This window comes from Haliaeetus leucocephalus, unplaced genomic scaffold, assembly GCF_000737465.1.
Source record: "Haliaeetus leucocephalus isolate CR32 unplaced genomic scaffold, Haliaeetus_leucocephalus-4.0 Scaffold195, whole genome shotgun sequence".
NCBI lineage: Eukaryota > Metazoa > Chordata > Aves > Accipitriformes > Accipitridae > Haliaeetus > Haliaeetus leucocephalus.
The window spans coordinates 4,966,111-4,979,794 of record NW_010972631.1 but is presented as its reverse complement, the minus strand read 5'-3'; the positions used below and the strand labels follow the sequence as shown (position 1 = coordinate 4,979,794).

Sequence of the window (13,684 nt, the reverse complement as noted above, 5' to 3'; positions counted from 1 at the left end):
TTAAGATTTACAGTTGGAAAAAAAGAAAAGTTATTTGAGAACTTGATACAGTGTAATATGTCCTTTTACATGGTTTGAATCTGTGGGATAGTGATATAAATCATTCTGTGTCAGAGTAGCTGTGGGGTTGGTTTCTTTTTTATAATTGTTCTGATAGTGTCCCTGGTGTGAAAACAGTATTTTATTTGTTTGGGACTTACTAATATTCATTATGTTTCTTTTCATATGTTGCAAACCTGTTTGAGGGAAAGATAAGGGATATACTTTTAATACAGAACTTGATACTCAGTACAGAGCTTAAGAAAGCTGTTCTAACGAATTTTTAAGATATTTCAAGATATATTGCTGGGCAAAAAGTATGTGCTGCTGAACTTAATAAAAATGGAATTTTCCACTTCAGGAAATACTTTAAGTGAAACATTTAAAAGTAATATTTTAGTAATATAGTGTCAAGGAGAATAAAACTTTATGTATTAAAGACACAAGATGGAATTGATGAGCATAACCAGTATTCGCAGTTGGTGTTAATACCAGGTCTGCAAGCACAGTTCATGTACCTTGTTTTAGATGTCAGTCTTTATGCCTTTACTATCTCTCAGGTGGAATTTAGTGATTCTCAATTTCCTTGGTTAGTCCTGCAATCAGTATGCCCTCTGTCTCATTTGTACTTGTCAAGTGGGACTAATTTAGTATGTCTGCTGTTTTTTCTGCCTCTGAGGTTGGTGATAAGAGTGTGGTAATTATCACCACTTCAGTTTAAGAAGGTGTTGCAGACTTTATTACAGGGACTGAAACACTCAAGAGTTGTTTTGGAAATAATTTGCTAGAAGCCTAAAAGGGTCAAAAAGGTCAAGACTACCACCCCAGTCCAGTCAATTAATTGTCTAAGCAGCTTTGCCACAGAACCACTTTGAGGAGCAGGTTATTTTTAATTTAATTGATGCAGAGCCATCTTGCAGTGTCCAGGCTGACATAACATGCTAGTCATTTATTGGAAAAGATCTCCTTTCTTTTTAATTTGTACAAACATTAAATCCTCAAAACCTGGTAAGGAGTTTTCACACTTGTATGGAAGCACCAAGTATAGATCAATTTTATTGATTTTTCTCATGCACATGTGTGGTGGGTTGACCCTGGCTGCACACATGGTGCCCACCAAAGCTGCTCTATCACTCCCCACCTCAGCTGGACAGGGGAGAGAAAATGTATATCCCCACACCCCTCTCTTCTTCCTGGGCTGAACTTCACTCCTAATTTTTCACTACCTCCTCCCCACCAGCAGGGCTGGGGGACGGGGAATGGGGTTGGGGTCAGTTCACCACATGTTGTCTCTGCCGCTCCTTCCTCCTCAGGGGCAGGACTCCTCAAACTCTTCCCCTGCTCCAGCGTGGGGTCCCTGCCATGGGAGACAGTCCTCCATGAACTTCTCCAACATGGGTCCTTCCCATGGGCTGCAGTTCCGCTCTGGAGCAGTTTGTGAAGGTCCCTTCCCTGGGCTGCAGTCCTTCAGGCACAGCCTGCTCCAGCGTGGGTCCCCCATGGGGTCACAAGTCCTCCCAGAAAACCTGCTCCAGCCTGGGCTCCTCTCTCCATGGGGCCACAGGTCCTGCCAGGAGCCTGCTCCAGCGTGGGCTTCCCACGGGGTCACAGCCTCCTTTGGGCATCTCTCTGCTCTGGCGTGGGGTCCTCTCTCCCCAGGCTGCAGGTGGAGATCTGCTGCCCCGTGGACCTCCCTGGGCTGCAGGGGGACAGCCTGCCTCACCATGGTCTTCATCACCACGGGCTGCAGGGGGATCTCAGCTCTGGCGCCTGGAGCACCTCCTGCCCTCCTTCTGCACTGACCTGGGGGTCTGCAGGGCTGGTGCTCTCACATCTCACTCCTCTCTCTGGCTGCAGTTTCTGTTGTGCAGCAGTTTTTCCCCCTGTCTAAATCTGTTCTCCCAGAGGCACTACCCCCATCGCTGATGGGCTCGGCCTTGGCCAGCGGTGGGTCCGTCCTGGAGCCAGCTGGTGTTGGCTCTGTCAGACATGGGGGAAGCTTCCAGCAGCTTCTCACAGAATCTGCCCCTGTAGCCCCTCCCCGCTACCAAAATCTTGCTCCCCAAACACAATACAACATGCTTTACATTATCAAGGGCCAGACATGGTTACAAGTGAGACTCATAAAATGTATTTCATTACTGCAGATCACTGGTCATTCAGCACTTTGTACCTGAGTACTTCTTTAGCAGCATTAAATCCTTGCTGTTGTGTTGAGAATAGTTGCTTCACAAGTTAGGGTAGAACCAGCATGCTTTCAAATTTACTATAAAGTATTCCTACACTACTGATACTGAGGAGTGTAAGAGACAGTGCCTTGTATTTGGCACAGTATTGCTTATTCCTTGGTTTGTCATCCAGATAGTGTACCCAGTCTATTACAGCAGAATTTTCATTAACATGTTGCAGCACTTAGCTTTGGTAACTGTTGTGTATTTTCCTCTTGGATCTTTTGTCATGTCATGTAATGTTGCGCATAGTCTGAAGATGCATGGAACTGACCTAAGCAGCTTAAATAAAGCTGATATATTATCCCTTGGTTATACCTGCATGTAAGTGTTTGGTAGATGTCAATTTTAGAGCGTATTTTTGCAAGTGAGTGTTCTGTCATCTGGTATAGCTTTGCACATCTAGCTTTATAGTCAGTTATGCTTTTTTGCAAGTGTGCTTCTCACAGCAAAATTTTTTGTGGTTGAGCAAGGAATGTTATTAATCATAGCTGGAGGAACACTTGAATGCCTTGGTGCAGTTAGGCATCGTGCTTTTTTTCTTTAGGCTGATACAACTGGGTATATGAGCCAGATGATCAGAAGGAATTCGATGTGGACTGGGCTACCTGCATAGTCATCAGTAAAACAGAAATTCTGGTGAGCAAATCTGCCACTTTGATGTGAGCTGCTTATTGAATATTTTTCTAACAATGTGGAGCTGAATCAGTACTATTTTATCAATGTCATGAAATGCTTCCATCAGCAGGACAGGTACAGACTTAAGAAGTTTGGGCAGTCAGCATGTAACCCTTCTTTGGGCTGTTAATGAATCATAAAATAATAAGGGTTGGAAGGAAAAGACCTTGAAGGTCATCTCGTCCAAACCAGTACTCAACATAGAGCCAGTTTAGGTTGGTTGTGGTCTTGTCCAGGTGAGTTTTGAATATGTCCAGGGAAGGAGCTCGTACAACTTCTCTGAGCAGATTGTTCCAGCATTTGACTACTGTCATAGTGAGGTTTTTTCCTCTTATATAATCAATTTCCCTTTTTGTGTTGTTCTTTCACCTGTCAGTGTGTACCTGGAAAGAATCTGATCTTCCCCCTGCTTATACTACTGCTTGGCTGCTTTTTCATCATGGAAGGATTAAATGACATGCAAGTTTACCAGCATTCAAAGCTATGCCAGAGCTTTGCATTAGCCTCTCCTGATCCCTCCTGTTCCCATTTCTTCCCTGAGAAAGGGAGATCATTAGATAATATGTTTTAATGTTTATGCTTTAGCTTTTGGTGGAATGCTACTTTGTCACAAATGACAGGAAATCTGAAGTGAGGGAGAGGGCCAGAAAAGCAGGTTTTCCCTATTTGATTTAGGAAGGTAGAGCTGTTTATAAATAAATTTTCCTAGGTCCTCCTTCATCCGGAGGGCTGTAAGACTGACAGTTGAGTAAATGCTTAATGTTATGTTCATGCTCTAAACAACAATTTAAGAATTTACTAAGTTTTACTAGAAAGCAAGTTTCCTTTCCTTCCAAACCTGCAATTCAGTAACTGCGCAGATTTATAAGTATTTGTAGATAATTGAGGAGGTTGCTCCCCATCCATGGTAACATTTTTCTTTGTACTTCAGCAGTTCTCCTGACTCTGGTATTGTTTAGGGTCTTTGAGAGTGAGGATTAAATGAAAAAGCAATAAACATGCTCTTCTCCTAAGGAAATCTTGGGAGAGAGGAGGTGAAAGTACAGTTTGGATCTATGGAGCTCTTGGAAAAAATCACTGTCTTGAGTAAGAGAATGATGTGTTGAGAACACTTTGAACTAGAACTGCTAGTTCAAATATTCATGTCTATTCAAATGTATGAATGCCTTGGAATTAGTGACTGGGGGAGACTTCAAAGGAAAACTTACCCTTCAGCTGTTTTTAATTTCCAATTTACTTGAAGTACTCTTCAGAAGTGTTGGTTATGTCAGTGGAATAAATGATAAGCTTGTGAGGAATTCCTGTTCTTACCAGTTACCTGTCAGAACAGGTGTCCTTTTCTTTGGGCAATACTGTGGTGATTAGTCCTTCAGAAGTATACATTTTTTTTGTGCAAGTGATTTTATTTTTTTTTTCCCTCTCAAATGGAGCTTAATTAAGACTCCTGTAAACAAATGAAACCAAGTTAGAAAGACTTATCTGTCATTTGACCTTTATAAATCTTCTGTCTAGAATAAGAAGTCGAGTCTTTCGTTAGAGTAGAGCGTAATAGTGGATTTTGCAGCAGCAGAAGAGGAAGCAGCTAATTTAGTTTAGTGCATGCAAATCTCTATTCTGACCTTGTTCTTGGTCGCTCGCAGATTTCTGAAGTACGTTTTTTTTACTAATTTATGTGTCTTATTGCCATTGTGTGACTTTCTGGAATATTTAAGGAACAAGTAATGGCAATATTTGCTAATTAATCAAAATTTGAATGATTTTTTCATTCAGGGTAACTAAATGTTGAAATTCTTTTGAAAGCATAGGCTGCGTGTACACAGTGATATTTGTGTGTGTGGATTTATGTGTTTATCAACACAACTCATCATGCTTGAGACCTCACAGTGACTTAAATGGGGGCTGAGACCTGGCTGCCATGTAGTTGGCCGAGTCCTTGAAGCCTGCTGTGAATGTCTGGGCACACACAAATGTTCTTGGCCCAGTCTGTGCAACTCCTGTAGGATACAGCATTGGGGAAGAACAGAAGAGGAGTAAAGCTCAATTCTGTAAATTGTATTATTCTACACACAGTAGGTGAAATTCATCATAAGAAGTTATGGGCTACTTGCGTATGAAATCCTTTTCATATGATTACTTTTCATCTGTTACGTAGGTGAAATGATCTATTTTAACATGGGCAGCTCTGGGAAAAGCAGCTCTTTAAAATGGCACGGCATGTTAGTGTGCAAGGATTCAAGATTGAGAGGTAAACCACATCTCTGTGCTTGTGAAACTGAAGCCCTGCTTTGGACAAGTAAATTTGAAATTTGCATATTCACCTGGAAAGCTGATGTGCTTTTACTGGCATTCGCTATAGAGGACAAGTGCCCATCACACACCCTTTCTTAAAGCTGAAGAACTGCAATTAGGATATCAATAGAAGTAGTTGTACAACAAATTGATTAAAATTAATAAGAAATTACTAGAACTGTTTTGTGTTCAACCGGGAGCTCTAAAAGAGCTGAGTATGAATTTACCAAACCACTAGCTGTGATGCCTGCCCTCTCATAGTATCAGAGAAATGGAAGATAGCAAGTGTCACCAGTTGTAAAACAGGGCTTAAAAGGGATTGTGGGACCAAGAAAGTCTGAATGCTGGATAGATTGTGTTAAATTATGTTAAGGAGTAGAATTAGTAGACTTATGTAGATGTACATCTACATAAAATCCTAGATACTCTAGGATTAGAACAGGTCTTTAGAGGCAGGACTGATTTGAAATCAGTCATTTCCATTTGAATTTTCTACATGAAGTCCCTAGTGAGTAGCAAAGAAGCTAACCTGCTGACACTTCCTTTTCTCTCCGGTCCTCTGTTTCTCCATGTGCATCCATGATTGTTGCAGTTGAGGACAGAATATATTTAGCTTGTTGGACTCTTCTATTTGACTTCTAATGGATGTTTTAAATGGAAGTTAATGAGATCAATGGGGACAAATAAAATTCTGTCCAGGTACATTGTTAATACTACTCAGTGCTGACATCTTTTAAGATGCCTTTTTCAACACAAGTGATGTAGAAGTATCTTAAAACAAAACATCCTCCTTTGACTAAATCACCGGCAGAACTCCTTAAACCACTCAAATCAGCCAATGTAGGATCTTAGAGTGATGTGAAATTACTTAGAGTTGGAGCCTTGGGTGGTGTGTTAACGTTATAGGAGATTTGATATTGTTTGAATATCTCATCTTTGAAGTTAAATTAAGACAGGAACAAGTTTCATTGCAGATACTGAAATCTGAAATACTTTTTTCCTGACAGCTTGGAACAAATAACGATGAAGCAGGCCAAAACATTAATGCACAATAATCAACTACATGTGTCTGTAAACATGTTCTGTTAGGTTGCTATGAAACTTTTTATTCTTGGAGGATGAGAAGATGACTGTAAGACAGCCTTAAAGCTGTTGCCCCTTAGAGGGTCAGTGGTAATTTGAACATTTGTTGGGTACTTAACTCTTTGTTCTGAAAATCACAAAGATCAATCTTTTTTTCTTTAAGTAAAAATAGATCAGGGGAGGATGAAGTAATTTTTTAAAAATTTTTTAATCAAATACTCTTTCCTTAATGTTTTTAATCTTTTCAGATTTACCTTGTTAGGCAACACTTCTAGTGTATTTATTCACTTGCTCAACATGCATCTAATCTTCTTCCTGAGTTATTGGGAAGGAGAGATGAGAAGAATCATCCTTTTTTCACATAGCCCTGTTTGCCATATTGCTTCCCTCACTACTTGGAAAAGGGCACCAACCTGTTCAGATGGCTGAAACTAGGGATGTTTGTAAAGCCAGGCAGGTTAATTGAAATGGACACCAGCATAATGTCTTTAGTCAGAGACTGACGCACCAGGTTTCAGATAACATAGAGGTACTACTTTTACCTGGAGTGACAAGTCAGCTCCTGGAGTTTGTGATAGCTTGTTTTGAGCTGAGTGGCTGATGCAAGTAATAGGAGAAGAGTACATTTTAGGAAATGTTTCATCATTGATGTGGAAATGAAATATGGAAAGACAAAATATCTCTGGATTATTTGTCTGCTTCAGTCAGATTTCAGCTGAGACCTGACTTGGGCGGTTTGCAAAGGATGGTGTGAATGGCTGTTTATCAAAGTTGACTTCCGTTTCACATTTTGAAACAAATGTAAAAAAATAAAATGTTAAATAAAAATAGATAAAAATGCATAGGCTTAATGCTTTTAAATGTTCAGTGTTTGAATATTTTGTGTTAGTTTTAGTAATGATTTTCATATTGTATCAATAGAAATAGGAGGTTAAAACCATGCCATACAATTTTTAATGTTCAGGGAAATGAATACATTTGTTTTATCCTAATGATGCATATATCTTCTTGCCTTAAAGGGCTAGATTTTATAAAGAAAACCCTAACCCTTGAAACTCTATCCAAGGCTCGTTTTTCCATCTAATGAATAGTAAAGTGCTTTAGGTTTTGCTTCTAAAGGATCAGTATTATAGTTTTAAATGTACAATCAAAACCATTCCTGAGTAATGAATCTCATTCTGTGACAGTTACTCGGCTCTTTCTTTCCTGTTTTAAGCCACAGTACTTCAGGATTATGCCTTTAGTTCTGAAAGTCCAAATCAGGTGCTTCAAGCTGTTCATGTTATAGCAGTCATGTTGTATTTCACATCTGCTGTTATTGATTCTCACTTCATTTATTTCATCATATTCCACTGATAGCAGCATGCTGCCTCTGATTTAATATCTCAGTGGTATTTTGGCAGTTTTATTAGGATGTATTTTATATTTTGAATCATAGAAGTGCACACTAGTGTGGTGGATCTAACATGCTTTTAAAGTCATTCACCTACCCTAGATTGATATTAAAGAATTAATTTTGAAGTTTTTATCAATTATTAGTTAAAAGCTCATTTTACAGGATTGTTCAAATACATATCAATTTTTGTGTGGTGATATAAAATTATTTATGGAACCAATGTGTTAGGCTATTTCAGTATACTCTGAAAAATCTGTTAATAAGATTAGGTAAGCTTAGTATGATCTGACTTCTGGGCACTTCTCAACAATCTGGGTTTTTTTGGTCTGCTCAGACATTAGTCTATGTAGGCTACGTGGCAGAGTTTTTAAAGCAGACCTACCTGCATTTCAGTAAATTGGTATATGTTAGAATAGAAATTCACAAAGAAAAAAATGCCAATTGAATATTTTTATTTCAATATGAAACTGCTATATTTTGAAATTTACTGTGAATTTAACATTTTTTTTCTTCAGTCTCTTCTGTAGTCTTATTTTTTCAGTGTTTTCTTTGCTGGCTATGTCCTTCATCAAAATATCACGTAAGCAAGTGAAGTGAAATACATTGATCTGCCAAGGGACTTTTAAGAAGCAGGAAAGTGTAATATGTCTTGGTATGTTCATACATTTTTAGTTTATTAAAATAGGAGTTGTTTTAAATGAAATTAAAAAATTTAAATGCATCAGTGAAAGAGAAGGGAAACAAGATGTCTAATTCATGGTACCCTAGATTAAATGAAAAAAGAGGGAAGGGGATGTTTGCCATGTGTTTATAGTGTTACAGATGGATATGGGTACAGGGACAGCTCTTGTGGTTGCATCTGAAGCAGCGCTTCCCCACCTTCACAGGTGGTGGTGAGGCCTGGGGCAACTACACATTTGCGTAGGTGGTTTATGCTTCTCTTTCCTTGACTGTGATGCCTGTCAGTGGAGGGAGCACACCAGAGGATGCTGTATAGCTTGGGAACTGAGATTGCAGCCATCCTTCAGGGATGAGAACAATTTACACAGTATACACTCTCTAGGTTCAAAAATAATCTTGCATTCCCCTTGTTATAGAAGTTCTTTCATCTTTCCATGGCATTATTTTCCTTCTTCATCCTATGGATTAGTTTACTGATCTATTTACTCTGTAGAAGTGGGACTAAATAGCCCTGAAAGCCAAAGTTTCTTATTCTGCATGGGAGAAGCATGGTACTGATGTGACTGAAATATCCCCCTTTTGTCAGCTCTTAAGGGAAGAGATGATTCCTGCGTGAAGCTTTTTGAACTGACTTTTAGTTCTTGGCAGTAAAGCCAAGACACAATTGACGTCTGTCAGAAGTGAGTATAACTTAATTATGAAGACAATAAAAACAAGTTACATATTCAATAAATATCTTGCCCAGTTCTGGGTTTCCCAGAGCATTCTGTCTTTCTGCTACTCAGAATGAAAATCTTTCAGGGCTGGGGCTGTTTTTATGTAGTGACATTGCCAGGCACATTGGTAGTACTAATTAAGAAAGAATAGAAATATGCAGACTAGTAGTGTTACTGCAGCACGCTGGTAAAATAAACGCCCGGCAATAATAAATGGCAGCGCTATGAAGTTACTACCATTCTCACTTCCTATGCCATTTTCAGTCTGAACAACTTTTAAGCACAGTAACTGCAGAGATTATTATTTTTCTTCCAAGAGATATGAAGCAAAGTACAGATGACCCACATCTGGAAATTACTGAGATCAGCTTGCTCATATACCTTGGAAATGAGAGCTAGCAGGTTTTTCTACTTGTAAAATGTTCTCTCATCTGCAAGGTACTTCACTGTGATTCAGAGCTGGTCGGGGTAATACTGGGTGTGTTTGAAATCCAGACAACAAAACCCCACTTTCTTTCAAAAGCTATGCAATAATTTTGTTAATCTGGAATTCACTGTTAATTACTGAGCTAGCAGTGGTAACATTGTTATCTCCAGTGTCAACAGCAGGACTTATAAGTCATAAGAATTTAAAAATGTTTCTTGGTAATTTGTTTCTAAACAAGAAGCAGCCCAATGTGCATGTATTTTAAAAGTACTGTAAGTCTCCAGGATTTTTGTTTCAAACACTGATTTATTAGAAATGGGTAGAAGTCACGGAAGTTTGGAATGACCAATTTGAGAAAATGGTGCTTCCCCTCAAAAAGGTGATCTTTAAGGTGGTTGAAAACGTTTCCTCTGTCCTGTATGCAAAATCGTGGGGTGTCCTGCAGTTGTGGTAGCCCTTTGGATTTGTGTTGGCTTGTGTAGCCTCACTGACAACACCAACGTTGTATCATTCGATGGCATTTTTTTTCACTTGCCTTAAATGAATGGTGTCTTAGTCATGTTCCTTGTAGAGGGAGAAGAGAGGAAGGCAGAGGGAGAGCCAAAACCTAATTACTGATGTATCAATAAAAAATCCCTCCCAAACAAACAAACAAAACCCCAAATCAAAAAACCAACCCAAAACAAAGTAACCCTTGAAGCATGAGATTCAAAACACCAGGTGAAGCATATGGACAGGGTACAAGCAATGACAGTGCTGTGCTGGGTGATGTGTGAAGATGAAAGACACGTACTTGAAAGATATGTATTAACATGCCTCCCTTTACTGTATTGTAAATACAGCTGTGGGCAATGGTTCTGCTCTTATCCCTTTAAAACCTTTTGTTAGCTTCCCTTCCTCTAGTTTAACTTGCAGCTATTGAAATTAGGAGTCTTCATAGTAACAACTCTCCTAATTATTTATTAATTGATTAGTTTAGTCTTTCTTTTTAGTAATTTATTTGGTGGTTATTTAGTTATTGCTTAATTTATTTCATGGCCATTGGTGTGCACTGCGCTCACTTTTTTCTATCCAGTTTGAAGTCTTGGCATATTCATGCATGACAGACTCCTATAGAAACCTACTGTTTATTTCCCAATGTTCTAAAGGGAAAATTTATTAGCATAACTAGGTTTTCCTGTTGATCTGCTGAGGGAGTGCGGTACTGCTGGCAAATATTGTAAATATGCCTTATACAGGTTATTGTAGTGGCGTTTCATCTCCCTCGCCCTCCTTGTTTTTAATTCCATGAACTGAACAATTTTGCCTTCAGCCATCTATTAGATTGATGCATATTTGGAATCTGAAATTACTGTGGCACAGAAATATGTCAGAGCTAAAATGACCTTTTGCACTCCCATAGGGAAGACAAAGCCCGAAATATTTGATTTCCAGTTTTGTGCCTCCAACAGCAGGAACAGCTTCTTTTTCTCTTGCCTTGGAGACAAACCAAATTCTTTAGTAAGTGCAGCCTTACCTTATGAAAGAAGAGTGGTAAGACTGGGCACTGCTTATGGGGAGTGTGGGCAAGAGGCAGTGTACTTTCATACAGATGCTCTCGTAGATCCATCTGCCTTTGAGTATGGACAATTAGTTTTGACTGTCAAAAAAAAAAAAGTAGTAACAATACTTTTCTGCATTGTAACTTTTTAAAATGCTTAAGTATTCTTTACTCCTCCCATATAAGCATGAGGGGTATGCATGCTTATCTGTATATACATCAGAACAAATTATTTTCCTTGAAGTGTTAAGAACATTGTAAGTTACGGAAACTGTTCTTATTTTTCATTTTGTTTCTCCTTGTCTTCCCCTCTTATAAATTAAAGTGAAAGTATCTTTACCTGTAATGGATGTTTATTGTTCCTACACCAAAAAAAGCCCATCTAAAAAGCCGTATACTTAATTGCAGGTGACTTGCTTATAACTGGAATATTTCTGGGGTTATGTTTTCCACTTAGAGCTGGTGTGTTAAAGGAATTGTGCATGTGTTTTTTTTGTGTGGTTTTTTTTATAGGTAAAGATAGAGTTTTCAACACCCCCTTGTGTGAACAAGGAATTGTTGGCTTTGGTATTGGAGTTGCTGTCACAGGTGCTACAGCCATTGCAGAAATTCAGTTTGCAGATTACATTTTTCCAGCATTTGATCAGGTTAGTACTAATAAATTTGAGAGAAGAAATCTTATGACTTGTTAAATTACTCGTCTGTTAGCATTAATGCTTGGTTGGAATATGTAATTTTTGCAAATATATCCACAGCTGTATTACTAATATTAATGCATGCTTTAAGTAAACAGGAAAGTACCAAGGCCAGTTTGAAGGCTCATTAAATAATGGAAATTAAAGATGTGGTTTGAAGCAAATGTCTTTTTGTTTGTTTTTATTTCTGGTTTTGTGGCTGTGTTGGCTTCAGCAGCCTTAAATTCCTCAGCTGTGTCTTCCCTACACCATCTCTCACTTCTCTATGTTGCTGCAGCCAGCCATGTGTCCACAGGACAAACTACAGATTTGAACTGGGCTGATTGACAGTATGGGAATGGGGAAACAACTGGGTTGTATGGCTACTCCTGAGGCCTAAGCATCTAACTTGAATGCACTACATTATTGCTTCATTTCCCTTGGAAAATGTTTGCCTTTCCACTGATTTACAAGATTCTTTTACTTCTAATTTGGTCCTCTGAATCCCATGCATGGTGCAGATGATGTACTTACATCTCATGTATTGTAGAAGCTTAATGATGCATAACTAAAGGTATTGGACTGAATGTTACTTTTGTATATAAATCTTTCCAGATTGTTAACGAAGCAGCAAAATATCGTTACCGCTCTGGAGATCTGTTTGATTGTGGAAACCTCACCATCAGAGCCCCCTGGGGCTGTGTGGGTCATGGTGCACTGTATCATTCTCAAAGTCCAGAAGCTTTTTTTGCTCACTGTCCAGGAATAAAGGTACAGTAACTCTTATTTTATGAAGATTGATCTTGTTTGTTTGTTTTTTAATGGACCTGACTAACAATGAGTCTGTTGTCTGCACGTGGTCCTGGGCAACTGGCTCTAGGTGGCTCTGCTTGAGCAGAGGCATTGGACCAGATGACTGCTGGAGGACCCTGCCAACCTCATCTGTTCTGTGATTCTCTGAATGATAACTTTAAGCAAGCTTTCTGCGTGAGACGGTGGCATCCCTTGAAGCTAAGATTCCTAGCGCTTAGATGGATAACTCCTGGAGAAGAGGGAGGGGTGGGATCTAGTCATCTCAGATTGAGAACACTTTTTGCCAGCTCTCCATTTGTTTTCTGAGTAAATTTTTGTCTATGGACTTGTACTTCTGGGTTAACTGGCATCCAGTCCATTGAGAAATGACTCATAGCTTGATTAATGTGGAAGACTTAAGCAAAACCAGTATTTGCATGCTGAAGACACATGTTCACTGTTTATCTGTTGTTTAAACTACTGTCTATACATGATTTTGGTGTTCTAAAACTTCAGCTATTACTCATTACTCCCTGTGGGAGGCCATAGCCATTTCTCATATTTGTTTCTCTTTACTTAAATAAAAAAAAATCTTGTAGTATTCACATTTTATTTCATGATATTTGAGAAACAGAATGCATTTTTGTCTTTGGGTGTTCTTTATGATCTTTGAGATGTTCCTATTCTGAACTTGGAAATATTTCCTGATATAGACGAAAGCAACCTGCAAAGTGTTTTGCCATGTAATTGAATCAGTTTCTTGAGCTTGTTTAAAAACTAGAGTAGTTTATTATCATATGGAAGCACAAGATAACTTATTATTAAGATACTGATGCCAGGTCTAGCTAATTTATGCTGATCTTGTTGATCAATCTCAAATCTTTACATACTGAACCAAGTGCTGAGATTTAGTGGTCCACTCTGGTGGTTAAAACTTTCTAATTCATAGCAACCTAGTACTATTGTGCTTTGTCCTCTGAGTAAGTTTAGTAAGTCAGAATTTAATTTAATCACTCCAGTTAATTTTATTTCTTTTCTCTCATCTCTGATCTTTCTTCTTCTTGTTTTTTCCCTTTCTTTCACTTTTCCTTGGGTAAAGTGCTAAAATAGGTTGCTACCAGTAACAGCTGTCATCTCAGTT

The 13,684-nt window shown here is 38.7% G+C and overlaps 1 protein-coding gene across 1 annotated transcript in view; it reads left to right on the top strand.

Annotated features, from left to right (window-relative positions):
• The window catches only part of BCKDHB (branched chain keto acid dehydrogenase E1, beta polypeptide), a 128,289-nt gene that overhangs the window by 14,281 nt on the left and 100,324 nt on the right, over positions 1-13,684 (top strand). Inside the window, exons 3-4 of the mRNA XM_010565751.1 lie at positions 11,591-11,724; positions 12,367-12,522. Coding sequence (XP_010564053.1) covers positions 11,591-11,724; positions 12,367-12,522 — 290 coding nt within the window. The remainder of the gene's footprint in view (positions 1-11,590; positions 11,725-12,366; positions 12,523-13,684) is intronic.